General features: G+C 36.9%; 1 protein-coding gene across 1 annotated transcript; it reads right to left on the bottom strand.

The window, feature by feature from the left end:
• Positions 1-2,707: 2,707 nt before the first annotated feature.
• LOC147860670 (AMP deaminase-like) lies at positions 2,708-11,011 on the bottom strand. The gene is made up of 19 exons (XM_087323434.1): positions 10,587-11,011; positions 10,245-10,486; positions 9,944-10,124; positions 9,609-9,814; positions 9,454-9,505; positions 9,021-9,148; positions 8,759-8,938; positions 8,611-8,678; positions 8,336-8,478; positions 7,460-7,521; positions 6,535-6,648; positions 4,993-5,133; positions 4,743-4,895; positions 4,604-4,657; positions 4,407-4,517; positions 4,010-4,183; positions 3,849-3,929; positions 3,262-3,360; positions 2,708-3,157 (listed from the first exon to the last, which is right to left on the bottom strand). The coding sequence occupies exons 1-19, from the start codon at positions 10,942-10,944 to the stop codon at positions 3,089-3,091; spliced, it is 2,616 nt and encodes an 871-aa protein (XP_087179560.1). The 5' UTR covers positions 10,945-11,011; the 3' UTR covers positions 2,708-3,088.
• Positions 11,012-17,627: the final 6,616 nt, after the last annotated feature.

Genomic DNA, 17,627 nt, shown 5'->3' with positions numbered 1-17,627 from the left:
TTGTGGGGGCTCTACTTTTTTCTCCGCTACCTTACCTATCTTGCCCTTCATTAGATTGTATCATTATATGGTTTGTATACACTCATTGGATTGGTAATAGAAACTATGGTGTAGTTTTGGAAGGAAAAAAAAATCTGACAACTTGGGGTTGATCACTGATTATATCTAATGTTGTCTATATAAGAACGAAATTTGAATTTTCTCTATTTCATTCCATGTATTAAGTGAGAAATGTCTACCCACATTTTCACTTCATAAAGCAACAATTGGAACACCATAGTAATGAATAACATCAATCACTTCCTATCCTTAAGTATAATTTTGGTTGTATTGATTCTCAAACATATATAATAATTATTCCAACCCTCTTGAAAGTTTAGACCCATAACATAAATTCCACCTATTTGTTGATGGGGCATTAATACCAAAATATTTATAGTTTTTCACCACTTGTATTGTTTCTCTCTTGTATGTAAACTTGGGGTAATGTATTCATTGCATTGCCTTTATTGCCACCAATTTTGTGTTATTCACATTAACAGCTAACAAAATTGATTTGATAGAATGTTTCCAAAACATCAAATAAGTGTACGTATATGATCCAAAGTATATGAGAATAAAACATCATCAACATATATGAGTATTAAAATAAGCTCATGCATGAGTTTTTGATCATCTAATCCTTCTTTTTGTAGTCTTGTTTACTATTTCTTCAAGTTTATTGATGCATAAACCAAGGAGACTGGGAGAGCGTGGATACCCTTGCTTGACCCCCATTTTGCTCAAAAGGTACTTTGAGAAACCACAATTATAATTTAATGGCATTCCAATCTCTATCATTCTTTTCCAAAGCTCACTTCTGGGTACACTCTCAATGACTTTTTTAAAGTTCACAAAACAACGATATAGCATTTTACCTTGAAGTTGACTAATAATAACTTTTAACGCAACCAAATGATCGATTGTTTTGGTCCAAAGCCGACATGACCACATGCTTCTTTGTGATGATGTTTAGCCCATGAACTAATCTTTACTCCATGATACCGCTATATAACTTGGTCATAACTACCCTAACCATGATATTTTGGTATTTGCATACCAATTTTTTATCTCACCCTTCATGGATTGGCTTGCCGCTTAATGCAATTCATGAGCCAATCTTCTAGAAAATCTTGGTCAATAGCTTAATCCACAATAGTTGTTATCCATTGATGAGCTTGCAACCTTATCCAACATTTTTTAGTACACATATGCATTATTTAGTGTTTTTGCAATACTCAATTTGTAGGCATTATCCCACTGTGCATATATATCATCAATGGATTTACTAATTATATCACCCTTTTTGCCCTTGAGTTGTATCCATGCTAACTTTGGTTGAAGTTAAAACATTTGTGGTTTCTTCCTTTCTGCATTTACTAATTATATCACCCTTTTTGCCCTTGAGTTGTATCCATGCTAACTTTGGTTGAAGTTAAAACATTTGTGGTTTCTTGCATTTGATAGTATTACCTCTTCTTTATGCTCATCATTCTTAGATATTGATACAATTTTATGGCTTTCTCATTTTTATTTTTTGCTTGTTTGAACATTTTGAGATAAGATGTACATTCCTCATCAAATAAAGCATTCCATAGGAATTTGAGCACTCGATGTTCACTATATGAACATTAAAATAATGATGTCCTACATTGAGAATCATATCTTTCAATTGCTTTCAATTTGTTTTCACATCTTTACTAAGGGACAGATTGATCATGACATAACTCTCAACCTCACTTGAATATAGATTAGCTTTTCCACATCAACATCACATAATGTACCTCCTTTCCTTTGTATTGTAATATATTGGTCAATGTGTGGGTTTTTGGTTGCAATGTGAAAGTATAAGGGCCTCTGGTCAGAGTTTGGTGACATTAGGCCAATACTGAATGTATTCACTATGGACGCATCACATTCTTTCATGAATGCATAGTCAGCTACACTTCCTCCTCCCAAGGTTGCAAGATATGTCAAAACAATTGTCATAAAAAAATGCATGGCCGCCATTGAGAATATGCAAGGTTGTGCAATTAAGCATGTGTATGAGAAGCCTACCATATCTAACATGATACAATCTTTTGAGTCATGTACCAAATTGAAGAGAGAGAAATGAACATGAAATGAAATGTTAGAATAACATCTTGGAAGAACCTAAGGTAGCCTATGAGACCAGAAATTACATTCACATGACTTTTATAGAATGTTTGGTAATTAAAGCAAAATTAAATTGTCCTTAAAACCTAGGTGGCTTCCTTATTTAACCAAGTTGTGATAAAAGTATGATATATAGGTATTCGAGACCATGGTACAAGCAAAATACAAGAAGAGATGCAATGTACAAAAAGAATAGCCCCTAGAGAGGTAGACCATGACTAGAGTAGCCTCTTAGAATGGCTTTTGCCATCATTATCATCTACCATGGTATTCAACCCATTCGGAGAAAGAGTGACTAGACTTGTCACTAGAGTCTTAAAATAGTGTTATTACTTACTGTTATGAGAGTGATTGTTATTCTTCATAGTGTCAGGGAAAAATAGTAGAGACTGAAAGGGCAAAATTTAAGCCAAATAATGATTACAACCATAGAACGTAATATTCGCATTCTTATGCTCAAACATTTGCAAACGAATGTGTATGCTATGAAAATATACGAATGACGTTTAAAATTTTTGTTCTCTCTTTTTTAGCTTTAAAACAACTTTTACCTTATAGTAAATAATGAATACAAACGTATGGTATTTACCATACTTCGAGGGTGTTTACATACCCAAATGATCGAAACATACTTGAATACGAAAGCATGTGTGGTACGTATGGTTCATACTATGATTACAACTATAGGTGAATTCAGGTTATGCATGCTCGAAACCAAAATGAAAGCTCTTAAGTGTCCTAAAGATCCATGGTAATGATTTCAATGGATGGAAGTGGCGTTACCATTGGTAATGCTTCTTGAGATGATGGGTTTACAAGACGGATTCTTGTATGGGATGAGTGGGGTTTAGGGGCTATGATATCCTATGTTGATCAGAGAGAGAGAGAGAGATCAAGAATCAATCACGTCTACAACGGGAGGATATCCTAGGTATACATATTCCAGCTCCTCTTTCCATACCTGATTGCCCATCATGCAATAAATTATAAAGTAGAACAATTTAGTGGCAGCTTATATTATGAACAAATAGATATTCAGAGTTGAGCATATACTGCAATGCGTACCTCGTCACGGAATTCGATACGCATGCGAGGCACATTAGTCTTGTGCACATCATTTCCTTTCGGACCTCTTTTGTAATAGTTACGTCCAATCCAGTGTGACTGTTGATGGAAGACAAGTAAGTTATAACTCACCACTTGAAACACGGCATAGATACCCAAAAGACATAGATATATATATATACATACGTTCATGCTATGTAATGCATACGTGCTCGTGTTTATGATGCTATGATATGTCTTGATAAATGCATTTAACACATACCCATGCACACACACACACACACACACACACACATGGAGTTCAATATTCCTTGAAGATGTAAGGATATAATTCAGTTAATATATATGTTTCTTGATTATTTTATTTCTCATATAATAGTTTTCCTAAGCAACTATGTTTGTTTTTTGATGATGCATTTACCTCTTGTGTTTCTAGTCTGACAATAGATATAGTTATTAGTGACCTACAGGTCATTTTGTATTGTAAACATTTTTTTGTGGGGTTTCACTAACTATCCAGGTTTACCACCAATAACATAATGATGCATTGCAAAAATAAAGTGGTGTTGTGCCTCATCTATACATACCTTCAGGTCATGTGAGAATCCTGATTGATAGACAGAGTTTCGTGCAATCTCACACAAGTCACAGGAGCTCAATTTCCATACCTGCCAATTCACATAGCAAATATAAGAAAAATAGTTTGACATAAATTTGACTTTATGAGGATATACAACCTCTTGTTTACCTGAGCTGCAATGCTATATTCTTCAACCAAAGCTTCCTTTGTAAGGTGAATCTGTAGAGGGTCGTCAGTTGATAGTGAGACATTCATTCCACGTGCAAAGAATATCGGAAAAGGGTTCCGATGGTAATCAAGAAACAGGGAATTGTTACTGAGTGGAGACATTGCCAAGCCAATCTGTGAAGATAAGAATCACCATAAGTTGTTTAAATACAAGCAGAATCTGGAAAGGATAAAATTCCCCTTTACACTGATTGAGATATTACATCATAAAATGGTGTCTCAGCTTAGAGAGCAACAAACCAGAATCAATATATTAGTAGAACTGCCCAAGGTACTTTTAGAGATCTATATAGCAGTGCCTTGAGAAGGAGCTTTTTTTTTTAATGCAGTTAGTTACCTGAGCAAGGTAATATAAATATTGCAACCCGGGTGTCTTGCGTAAATTATTTCCATGTGCTATACTGTGTGTGAGTAAAAATGCAGCTGCCAGATGATCAAGGTCACCAGCCTGGATGGAGTTAAAATTGGAACAGTTTATAATTAAACTAAACTATCGAAAAAACACATTATTTCTATAGACATAATTTTCATTACCTCCCCGGCATGAGGGCGAAACTTGAACGTTTTCATTCCTTTCGACTCGCGAAGCTTCATGATTGGAAATTATTTCAGAAAGACACTCACAACATCATGGCAGTGACAATAGTTTTTGATCCTTGTTAAAAAGCCATACCTTATTCAGAGTATACAAGTTTGCATACACATAGTATGCATAGTAAGAGTATGCAGGATTGTAGATTATGTTCCAATTTTCAGGAGTGGGCATGTGCTTTGTCGGTCTCCTCTCTTGTTTACTCTCATCATCCACCAGGTCAAAACCGACAACCTATGTAGCACCATACAAATTACGCCATCTCGTTAATCAGGAAAACCAACATAGAATAAGCTGCAAATGACCAGTTCAAATTAAACAGGCAACATGCCTGTTCAAGGAACATATGTAGTTGTGGATGAGAGCTAGGGTCAATAGTAACTTCAAACAATGGAAGGAACACATTATCCAGCATATTCTGAAATGAGTTAACAATGCCCATTTCTTTGTAAATGTTGTAAAGTCGTGGGAGCTGAAAAACAAAGATAACTTACAATTAGCGAGCATATGAGAATCAGAATCATGTAAAAAGATGGACAACAAATGAGCTCACACTAATTACAAGGAGAGTTACTGGACTCAAAATAAATGGAGACCTCAATTAATGTTTTACACTAACCCCAATTTCTTCTGACACTAGAAACTGCTATAATTCTACTTCTACAACATTGTAATGAGCCATCTGTTACATTTTCCCGTAACAGTTGTCTAGCTATAATCAGTATAATTTTAGGTTATGGGTAATTTGCATTTTAGGAAAGCAAAAATATGAGGACAACAACTCATTTACCCTCAACAGCTCACTCTGACAAAAGTTCTGACTTTATGGCTTCAAACAGCAGAACCAAATTCACCTTTGGCACTCTTAAAAGTGCTGCATCTTATTTATTAAACATGGTAAGTGTGAAAGTGTTTTTAGAATCTAAGCCATTGAACATTAGGAGAATATAAAGTATAGATAATTCACCTTTTGAGGATAAGAACACGAACTAAGACCTTAGGGAAGAAGTCAAAAGTAAAAGTACGAGACCAAGAGAAAAGTAAAAAGAGAAAACGCAGACTATAAAAAACAGTAAAAATAGAATGGTCATAACTCCCTCGTTGTTTATCCAAATACCACGTTTAAATATGGATTAGAAAGCTTGTAAAAAGAGCTTTCTATAGCTTTTTAAATCGCTTAATTTGGATATCGGATGAGGGAGATATGACGATTAGAAGGTCGATGTGTCATAGCTAAAAATAGGGAGATAAAAAGCTTCTAAAAATAGCATGAACGTGGATAAGAAGAGGAAGGTTATAAAAGAAGAAGTGATATTAGTGAGGAGGGGGGCGAAGAGTGAAGGACAAAGAGTGGATGAGGAGTGTTAGGAAGAAGTGTCTTTGTGGAAGAGGAAGTGTCTTAGAAGAGGAAGGTCTTTGGTTTTAGTTCAATGTGGAGTTTGTCTCCTTTGTATTCTCTTGATGTTGGAATATCAGAACATTCTTATTTCTTGCACGCTTTCTCTATCTTTTTTCTTAGTTTCTTGAGTTATACTCTCTAATCATAATTACCTAGAGCTATATAATATATTATGATTTTCAACTCCATCTAATCGGTTTGGTCAAGCCCTCATATAGTGTATAACTATCTATTATCTTATACACCCTATCAGTAAGCTCATTCAAATATCAGCTACTGAATGTTTTATGAAACATTCTCCATTCCCACTGGAAGTTTGTTATGCCTTTGGGATTCATTCACCCTTGCACAATAAAACTCGCTAATAATTTGTCAGTTCATGGGGAGGAGTTTGAATGTTTCGTGAAACACCCATTTAAACCGAATAATAAGCATGAATCACCCGCGGATTTGAAAAACATTCCAAATCATTACCTGGATAAGCCAAACAACATTTTTGCTGTAAAGTTCATGGTTGGCAAACCAGCTAGCAAGTTGATCCCACTCACTTTGTTTTCTTCCATATATAGAAATACGATACTCCGCCATCTAGAAATAACACAAACGAAGAATTGTTGTTAATAATATCTACCATACAGCATCCTTTTTTGACATGTTATATGAATAAAATTTTAGAGTTCATTAACATACACCGTGGTGCAGAGATTGTAATTGCTCATATGGTGTTTGGATGGATTGGAGATTCATACAACTGTTTAATATTAGAGGGGCTCATAGCAATTGGATGTATATAATTGACTAGAACTTTCAGTGTACAGGAAGTTGTTGGACAAGCAACAAAAGATAGAGTCACCTAGGATATGCCACATTTACACAAGGAAAGTCAATGTCATGCAATTCCAGGACCCATCCCCGAACTATCAGATATATTATTGTTGTCATTAGAACTGGACCCAACTTCTCCATTTGTCATCATTGTGTCATAAAGAGACTCTTATTCATCTATTGGGGATAACTGCATGAGGACTTGGTAGTAATGGTAAGCAGCAATCAGACTAGTATGATTCTAGGATCATGGGTTAAGTATAGCAATCTATAGTAAGGACTCTTCATACCTAAATAAACTTCCTCATTATATGTGACTCACATCACAAAAAGGCTGACTAGCTTAATCTAAGAACTCACCTACCTCCTATAGACTGAAGCAGAAATGATAAACTAGGTGGAGCCAGACATGACAAGAAAGTGGAGATTATAAGAGTGAGAAAGTATTCCTGTTAATGTAAGAAATGTCTCTCCATCTGGAGTTTGCTGAAAGAGTGAATTTTGTCAAAAGGCAAGAACATATCTGGTTTTGGTAAAAGAGACATGCAGTATGTTGGCGATGAAAGAAGCATACCTGATACTTGCTTTGTTCCAAATCCTGAAAAACTTCCTTTGTCAGCTCTGCTAGAAATCTCCCTGCAGATTGTAGATCACCAATTATTCATATTTAGCCATCATATGTAGGACTTTCATATTCTCAACTAATGCTATACCTTGGCATAAAAGTAAACCCTTCCCATTAAAAATGGAATATAGTTTAATTCCTACTTGTAAACAATCTCATGCTTTTAGATACTTTTATTTTCAATGAAGTTACTTGTAACGGTACATTACTAGTTTGTTGGCAGTATGGATACCTTGTAAACGTTTCCATGTGAAATCAGAACATTTTCGAAATTATTGAAAGGCATACAAAATTCAGGTTCAGGACCTCCCAAAGGATGGACAATAAGACAACCAAACATTTTCAAGTTTATTGAATTGTACAGGGAATCCTGGTTGAGGACCTCTCAAATGATGGATGATTAGAAAACCAAACATTTTCAAGTTTATTGAATTGAATAAGGATTCCTGGCTGAGGACCTTTCAAACGATGAACGATCCCAAAACCAAATTTTTTCAAGTTTATTGAATTGCATAAGGAATCCAGGTAACTGAGAACCTCTCAAATGAAGGATGACCGTTAAACCGAGAATTTGAGGCTGGCCTCCTACATTTACATCTTTTTTACAGCAATATTTCTCGCTCAGATATATCCTAACAATCCATTGACACATTCATAGGTTTAACATAAGTAGTAGCATGTAGTCATTCAGAGTTATGTTTGCAGAAGCTCTTTTAAACATGTGAGTGTTGCATTCCCAACCCTTGATTTAGGTTATGTCTTCTAAATTATCCTACAGCGAATAGGATTTGTAACTTTATGAAAGGTTTTGCGCAGTAAACACACCTTGGAGCAGATTTTCTTGCTTCAAGAAAATTTCACGGAGCCTACTTTGACCACATGGGTTGTACTTGAGATTGAATTTGTCAAATCTATGGAATGTGTTCTTGTCAGCATGCACATCTAGCAGATCCACATTAAGGTCATACCTATAGCACTCCCATCAAAAAATAAAAACAAAACCCATGATCATCATCAGTTATCCGTGCCAAAAGGGAAGCTCTGCTATCATTACACTAATATGTACATATGGAATGGAATGCAAAGCCTTAAAGCTTTACCCAGTCAAATCTAAGCTCACAAATACTTCTTTGAGAGTCAAGTATTTTCCATCGCGAAAGATAACAACCTGAACAAAGAAATTGTAGTTATAACTTATGAATGAATGCTCTTCTAGATTATGACCAACTAGTCCCTTCCAATTCTTACCTCATCTGGCTCTTTCTTTAACTTCGATTTGATAAAACGTAGAAGGTGTTTTTGATTCATGCATGCCGAATGGTGGACGTGGGTATCAACTTTCCGCACATTGTAAAAATCTCTATGTGGAGCACTCTTTTGAGCTAAAAATTCTCGATCAGCATTTAACATAAGATGTAGGCTAAATTTCTGTCACCATTTCAACATAAGAAACAGATATTAGAGTGTGATTATAAATAACTACCTTTAATAGCCCAGGAAGAAACATTACCTGCTCTAACAAACGGAGCCGATTATGACACAGTGTGCGAACATTTCCAGTTGACACTATCTTCAATACGCGATGCATATCTGTGAAGAATTCTGTAGCACCAAGAACTGGAAAAAGATCCTCCGTGGCTGCAATAAACATAGTAAAAATTTGTTGAAACTCACACATTAGATGAGAATATAGTGAATTTACAAGGATTCACAGTGAAACAAAAAAAACACTCAGATTCAGTGGTGCTCGTAAATGTGTTATGATGGGCGTGGATTCGATTGATTGCACCTTTGTAATGGATACATAGTCCAGATTCAGTTATTTTGTTGGCATAAATTAGAGGCTAATAAGGCTATAAGATTCGACGGAGTCTTGTTCATTAAGTCTGCAAATTAATTTCCTCATCATCAAATCATCGTGATAACAGGAAATTTGGAAGTACCTTCCTCATCAGCGAACACCTGAACGACCCCGTCTACCATCCGGAAAGCATGCTGAGCCCGGCCAGTCAGTGAGTGAGTCAGTAAGTAACAAACGGAACCAAACATGGAAGCTTTACTTACTTAAACAGTTGAAGGAGAAGGAGAAATGGAATACCTTTGATGCCGGTTCTGCCTTGTATCGGAAAGGATATTGGTTTGGTTTGGGGCTATTAACGTTCCCGTTCTCCTCCTGCTGTTCCTGCTGTCTGTGATCACTAGTATCCCAAGGCGCTACTCGATCCCTGAATACATACTTCTTGCGAAGATCCAAACAATCCTGGAGCATTATACACACCTCTTCCTCCTCTTCGGATGGACCGTCTGGGTAAAAGAACCACAACAAAAAGAACTACCATAAGCCCTAAACCCTAAACCCTAAACCAGAAACCCTAAACCAGAAACCAGGCACATAAAGTCATCATGGTCACGAGATTCTGATTATGTATGTACCAATTGGTGTCATGTCTATTCGAACAAAGGTTTCTTGTTCCGGTTCTTTCCTGAGGATGTCCGCAGCAATGCTGAGTGACCTAGTTATGTTGGTTATCTTCTCTCCCCCGCCGACTCCATTGGCAAGAAGTTCAGTAGGAGCAGCTGAAGACAAGGTAGTTCTTACAGCTCCACCATCTTCCTGTGTTCAAAAGAAGTGGCATATCATACATACATACATACATATCATGCCTGTCAGAACCCTAAAAATTTTAACCTAATCAGAATATGAAGAAAACATGTATCATCCATCCATCATCACCTTCCTTGAACCAGTTGTTGCATCATCATCGTCCTTTCCTTGTGCATGAAGGCCATTCCCCACATCTTTAAACTCAAATTCTTGCTCTTCATTGTCACTTGTCCCCTGATCCTCACCGTCAGAATCCTCCCCGCTGTCATAGCCTCCTCCACCAGCAGGTGATTTGGGAGTAGTACTCGCCCTTGTAGCAAAATTTGTCAAAGACATCGTTCTCATTGTTGGATTTAAGTGGCTTTTGGCACCTGAAAATGTGGTTGATTCTATCTATTATACATATTGGCTCAACTATGAATGCTTAAAAACCTTATCCATCCATAACTAAGCATAATGATTCCATCAAACCTTCTCTCTGTGTCTGAACCCTTCGGAGTCCTGAGGGAATGGAGGTTATGTCCGAATCGAACTTGCCATTACTTCGAGCTGGCTTGGATTGATCTGCTTCATAATTATCAGGGGTTACATTCTCTGATAAAGATGAGGATGGGCTTCTAACCGCACTCTTCAGAGTCTTCCTTCTTCCTTTGCTATCCAGTTCCTTTCGTGTGGGACGGCGAGGGTATGAACCATCATCCAGGTTGAGGCTGTCCACGAATCTCTTGTGGAGCAGAAACGCAGATGCAGCAACAACACTTGCACTTACTATAGCTGCTGTAGCCAATGAGATCCACTGATTCTTCACTGCATCTGATGGAGTTCCCATGGCCACTGTAATTGGCTTCCAAGCCAATTCAAAAAGATCACAGATTCTGCTGGAACAATAGACTTCCCTGCGCCAAATAAATGGACCACATATTGACTGACGTTAATCACTTGCTTTAATAACCAACCCATCAAGTAAAGATCAAACAGAAACTAGTATACGTCTGATTGCCTTCCTGTGCATCGTCATCGGCTTAAGAAGAAGCTAAAATTTGATAATAATATGCATGAAAGAATCAATAGATATCCCAAGACATCCTATTTTTGTTTGGCATTACGGCCTAATTATCTCCAATAACCTATATTCTCTAACAATAATATATCGGTGACGAACAGACACACACGGTTAATGAGATGATATCCAATTTGTTTGATCTGATCAGGGAAACGGTACAGGGATGCGCTTATTTTCTATTGTGGCAAATCGGAGAGAAGGCATAAAAAATCCCTTATTTTCTTTTGTGGGAAGTCTGGGAGTGAGGTTTTTAATAGGATATAGCCTGAATTCATGAATTGGGCAGTTTAATTCATATTCAGTCTGAGAGTAGTTAGAAGTAATGCTGCTAATTTTGTTGCTCTTTCTTACTTACTTGCTGGCTGAGTGGATTATAAAATTGGCGTGGGCTCAAGTTAAATATGGCAGGGGCGAATAGAATACATATATGATTACGGCCATGATCAGCGTCTAGGAAAATTCTTAAATGTCATCAGCATAGTACAATGTTACTTACTGCAATTTTGCAATATATGCATGATTAGGATTAAAGAACAGGTTGTGTCGTAATAATTGAACAGTTCCCCCTTTTCCGGTTAATTAATTATAAGGAAAGGAGTAGAATTAGACTCTCATTTCAACACCCCGCGTCTAATATTTATTAATTAGCGATGCTGCTCCGTTTTTCAATGACAATTATAAGACTACAGTCTGTCTACTTACTAAAATATACATATATGTTTCGATGGATGGATATGAGAAATCCTGTGTGAACTCATGAAGATTTCTATTCTATGATCGATGGATGGGGGGGGGGATTAACATAAGACCTTACCTTAGCTTTACTCACGATCTCAACTCTTACAGATTACTGAATTATGCAGTAGGCATGAGTGTGGATGGATGGACTCAGCCACCAGGAGCTACTAATTTAATATAATTAGGTATTATTATTATAATTTATACATAGTAGTAGGGATGATGCCTCGTGATCCAGACCGGGAAGGATTTATATCTATATATGTATTTAGAATTTGATATACATTAATGGCGGAAGTAATTACGTCGTTTATATTTCTTTAGGAACAGTTATTAGATCTGTTTATGTATATGCGCACATGTCGAAAATGTTAGCTTTTTTCTTTATTATAAATTATGTCTGAGAAAGACGTCGCTGTTCTTTTGTACTGTGGCTGGGGATGGGTCACGTGACGGATTCTTATGAGACACGTGAGTCGTCCCACCAATCATCGACAGACTGACCGACCCATCAATCCAATTTAGCTTTTGCAGGAGGCACCTTATCTCCAGAAACCTTTACCTTTACCTTTACCTTTACCTTTAGCTCTTTCTTTTTCTTTTATAAACAGGCGTGGAATTTATTTATTTATTTATTTATTTATTTATTTATTTATTTATTTATATACTACTACATACATACTTAGTACTGTTGCTTGCCTCTCTACACCTCTCAAATTTCAATGCATTAAAAAATTATAGTTCAAACTTCACTCTATAGATATGCTAAACAATCCGTCTCTTCTATAGCATATATACATATATATATATATATATATATATATATATATATATATATATATATATATATATCTATGGTACCTCTATAGTAGTATTTTACACTGTAGCATAAAAGGGTCATAAATTCCACCCATGTACTACTCGATAATGTTAGAGTGGCAACGTATCTAAACATGTGAACCAGCAACCATTGGCTCTCTAGGGATTGGTAATGTGTTCAAGGGGCAAGGTTATTTCTTTGAGATTATATGTCCATTTTTAAGACTCTCTAGTCAAAGAATCATTTCGTTCTTTTCTTAGGTCTATGTATGTGATCGATACATATTATTTATGGCACTGAGTAAAAAGGACACGGCTTTGGACCTTTTATCTAGCATTGTGAATGTTGGGTGACAGATAATTGCCTTGGAATTGGTACCACCCTCTTTTACATTGCACATTGGATACCCCTTCAAAAGCATTATGACCCTTTTTCTTCTTTTTCCCAAAAAACAAAACTCTAACCATTAGTTATAAAATTTTACACCAGCGAATTTTATATATGAATCGTAGAAGGGACTCAATAGTTCCATCTTATGTGGAGGCCCACTAACTCAACAACGGGAGAGGATGACCATTGTTGGATAAGGCCAATCGATGTCTTTCAACTCTCTCGGATTGTACAACTTCACTACAATAACTTCCCATGGTGCACGTGTTGATTGGAGAAGACGCTTATTGCATTGTTTCGAGAGAGACCTTAGTGGTATTGGGCAGACCAATTCTAGCATGACTTAATCTTTGGCATTGATGGGAGTTAAGTGAACATTGTCAATGGTGGAAAACGAGACTTCTTGTGCCCATTATGACCCTTTTAGAAATTGTTTCAACCTTTTTCCAAGTTTTACTTTACACGTATGTCAAAGTCATAAACATTTACCAATGCAAATGACGTACAAATGCCTACTTATGTGTAGATGATATAGAGGACATCAACATATGAGGATATTGATTTGAATTGAGTACGATATGTTCTTGAACCTAATCATATTTATGTGATCACTTCATGAACAAAGTGTGTTACAATCACTTCGTGCGTGTGAGTGATGTTTAACACTTCAATGTGCTCCTTCAAGAACTCCAATAAATCCAACGGATTCAAGGCTTTAAAGACTTTGAACAATCCAAAGAATGTAAGCAAGTATATTTATTAGCCTACCAATTGAACTAATCTTATCTCCCTCTTTTTCTGTCTCTTTGATATAATCATCAATGTAATGTTCCAATTATGGATAAAACCATTGAGATCCAAACCTTCCCCATTTCTACATGTTTCATCAACTTACTCACAATTCATAAAAATTCCAATATGTTGACTTTTTTTGTACTCTATCTATCTATGTCAATATAGCTCTACAAGCATCTCATCATGGAGATAGGTAATTTGATGGATTTGATTATAACCCTCAACTTTAATTGGATTGAAGCAAAATACATGCTTTTGTATGCATGGATTGGATTTTTGGCTCTTCTTGTCGAAGAATTTTACTACTGAACTTTTGTGTTGTGATGCATATAGTGGCTATGAGAGAAATATGTGGAGTGATAGGTCTAGATTGACAATGTGGGGAAAGAAAACTAGAATGTGATCAAATGTATTACATTTTCGTAAGCTTATAAAACGGTGATACTCAAACCATGAACTTCATCAATGTTTATGGGTGACTAACCACCCTTGGTTTTTTAGAGGGTGTTTTGTTGTGGGGAAATCCGGCTACAAGGATGCACACGAGAATGTCCTTATGTACAAACATACGTAAATAACATAGGACTGATAAGTACTAGCTAAGTAGGATTTGATGGGTACTTTAATGTCCCATGAAAGAGAGGAATAAAAAATTAGTTTAGTAGGAGGAAATCTGTGACGACAGATGTTGTCTTTACTCATGATGTAATGACTTCCCCTTGTCTATAAAAGGGGAGGTTTGAGACTATTTGAGGGATCCATGTTTTGGAGAACAAAGTGCTACCGGACTGAACTCTGTAGGCTTCCTTCCTATTCTCTGTTTTCCGGTTTTCCTTGTCGTTGTGTTGCAAGGGGGTTGTGAGACCTCTGTTTCGCACTGGTAGCCTGTGTGCTCCCGTTTGGAGGCTCGCTAGTGTCTGGGTGTGTGTTTATAGCGAGCTCGAAGCTCTTTTGCCGATTGCGATCGATTGTAATCTTTTCCTTTTTCTTTGTTAATAATTAGTTCGTTGAGTCTCTCTGTGTGTTTTGGGTTTTCCCCATGTTCTCGTCTCTAATCTATTCCTGTCGTGTTATGTGTCCGAGTGAGTGAGGTCAAGAGCTCATCGTTGCCAACTGACATCTGGTCCGGAACGATACGCGTCTCCGAGTCCGTGTGCTCATCGTCCAACATCCGAGAACCGATCCAGACAACCTTCCTACTCTCACCAGCTCCTTGGTCCGAGCCCCTTGTGGTTCTGCCCCATTTCAACACATCCACGTGGAAATCCGCAGACAACATGAGATCTTGCCCTATCAATTGTGCATGTATAACTTTAACAATATTTTTTCGAGTTGGACTATGTTTGTGGGCTTGGTTTGAGCTACATACAATTCCACATTTTGGAGTAGCCAAATTAATTTATTGTCTTTGTGCCACCCTTGGATCGTCGTTATTTGTTCTTTTGGATTCACCATGTAGTTAATGATCCTTTATGTGGGCCTTCAAACATGGTGTCTCATACATTCCACCATGCTTGATGGAGAGTCCTTTTAGGAACCACACTAGGATTTGGACGTTGATTGACACAAACATATTGGTGCAATGTCCTTTTCTAGGGCCTCATGGATTAGCATATCCAAAACTATGGGTATGAGATCTAGTGCAAGGTTGGGCTCCAAATGAGGTGGCCAACTCAAGGCGAGACCCCAGAATTAGAGTTCCAAAGTCTTTTATAAATCTTTTGGTAGAAAACATGAGGAAAATACTACCTTCCTCCATGTCTTTGTCCTTGATCTTGTTGCAACTCCAAGACTTACGATGCATTTATCAATTCTTGGAAAGACAATATGCATAAGTCTCCATGTGTTTTTCAACTTCATGGACAAGACTAGAGAGGGAGTTACCTTGCCAGAATTCAACGTGCATGACAAGCTCTTGCCTATCAATGAGATGGAAGGGTGTGTGTTTGGTGGCAACATTGTAAGACACTTGAAATGTCCACAAGGTTGCATGTGGTTGTTATGGCCAGGTTTATTGAGACACATAATCTTTGTGATAAGTAAGTTGCACAACATCTTCTTCAAGCTTTTAGCTTGGCCATTATACCTCAAAAATACTATGGGATGCTTTTGCACCAAGTAACCATTAGGTCCTCCATAAGGTGTGCTACCACATCATTCATGAAATGTCACATGCAATCACTTAAGACCTCAAGTGGACACCCAAATTAAATAATAACATGTTCATAAATGAATCATTGAAGGTTTCTAGCATCCTTTTGAGTGAAATGTTTAGCGTTCAGCCATCTCATGTAATAGTTCGTTCAATTACCACACACAATCTATCTTGTAATTAGTAATAGTAATACAATACATTTGGGTGTATAGCTTAGTTGGTAGAGCATTGGGTTTTTAATCTAATGGTCGCAGGTTCAAGTCCTAAATAGTCCATAGCTCTAATTGTATATCTCTTTTGGTTCGAGCCTAAATTAATCAACCCAACTTGATGAACTACATTTTGTTTAACCCCTTTTTTTGAAACGTTCTTTAGGAATTCTTCTTTCATCATTGTGAGATATTATAGTGCTACTTGAGGAAGGTACCGTTTCCCTACTTGGTCATCAAGTGTAAGTTTTAAAGTTGCCTCTCCCATAACATTATCGTCAAGTTCATAAGCCTAAAGAAACTATTTAAAGTCTCTATGTGATTGACGTGAGTGTCCCTTTGCCCTAGGTATTTGGGTACCATCTTGCTAATGGCATATATTTATTATCAACTCTAGAGAATGTGGTGGTTGATGTGGTATATTGGTGTGTTCTTATCACTGTATTATTTACTATACCCACTAATGACTAAATTGATTAGCATAATGTGACTTTGTCCATGTCAACAAGTTGTGGTTCTCGAGGAACCAACCGTGCTACAAATTGGATTTTGGTAGTATGTTGTAACTCTATATCTCCCTATTGATGAGAGGTCTCTTCGTTGACTAGGTATGATGTTTCAGACTTTTGTTCCTACTTAGTAAACTAGGTCTCATAATGTAAGAGGAGGCTAGAGCTTGGCAAAGGTTATCTCTCCTTTAATGTGATCCTAGTTGTATTTCTTGGACCGCAATCTATCCATTTTCGTTTGTTTAAGACTTTTGTTGAATTGTGGGATCCTAGTTTGTGGGATGATGTATCATTGAGATGTAGGGACAATGATGATTTGTCAAAATTGACGAATCATCACAATCATTAAATTCAAACAATTGGTAAACTGGCGAGTCATTGAAATGTAGGGATGACGAAAATTTGTTGAAACAAGTCATTTCCAAAGTGTAGGGAGAGTGATGATTACACAAAAGTGACCAAGTTGAAACACCATTGTGAAGCCCAATGATCCAGTGCATGGCACAAAACATCTTGATGGGTGCCACAAAGTTATTACTGTGCATGTTAAATGTGAGTGGGAATATTGGGGTTTTGCACCAAGGAAGATGGGTTTGACAATTGCCCTTCTTCTCCCCATTGCATGCTACTCATCCTTTGTCTCTTTATTGCAATTAGCTTACCCTAGTGCGAGGTTGTTAGGGCCTTGGGTTTAAGGCTTGGCTTTCACACCTCTTTATTATACCATCTATGTTTTTTCCTAGTTTCATCCTTCATCTCTTTATTGCAATTAGCTTACCCTAGTCTGAGGTTGTAAGGGCCTTGGGTTTAAGGCTTGACTTTCACACCTCTTT

The sequence above is a fragment of the Azolla caroliniana genome, unplaced genomic scaffold, assembly GCF_043228905.1.
Source record: "Azolla caroliniana isolate FFs.n. ecotype wild unplaced genomic scaffold, voAzoCaro1.0.p SCAF_8, whole genome shotgun sequence".
NCBI classification, from domain to species: Eukaryota; Viridiplantae; Streptophyta; class Polypodiopsida; order Salviniales; family Salviniaceae; genus Azolla; species Azolla caroliniana.
Note: the sequence above shows the minus strand (reverse complement) of the source record. Positions and strands in the feature narration are given on the sequence as shown.

Excerpts from the sequence above, each read along its gene's own strand:
- LOC147860670 (XM_087323434.1), bottom strand. The coding sequence starts at position 10,944 with ATGGGAACTCCATCAGATGCAGTGAAGAATCAGTGGATCTCATTGGCT. Across the intron at positions 9,506-9,608 it reads AGGCAGAACCGGCATCAAAG|CATGCTTTCCGGATGGTAGA; the intron begins GTATTCCATTTC and ends GGCCGGGCTCAG. Across the intron at positions 3,361-3,848 it reads GATTCTCACATGACCTGAAG|TCACACTGGATTGGACGTAA; the intron begins GTATGTATAGAT and ends TTCCATCAACAG.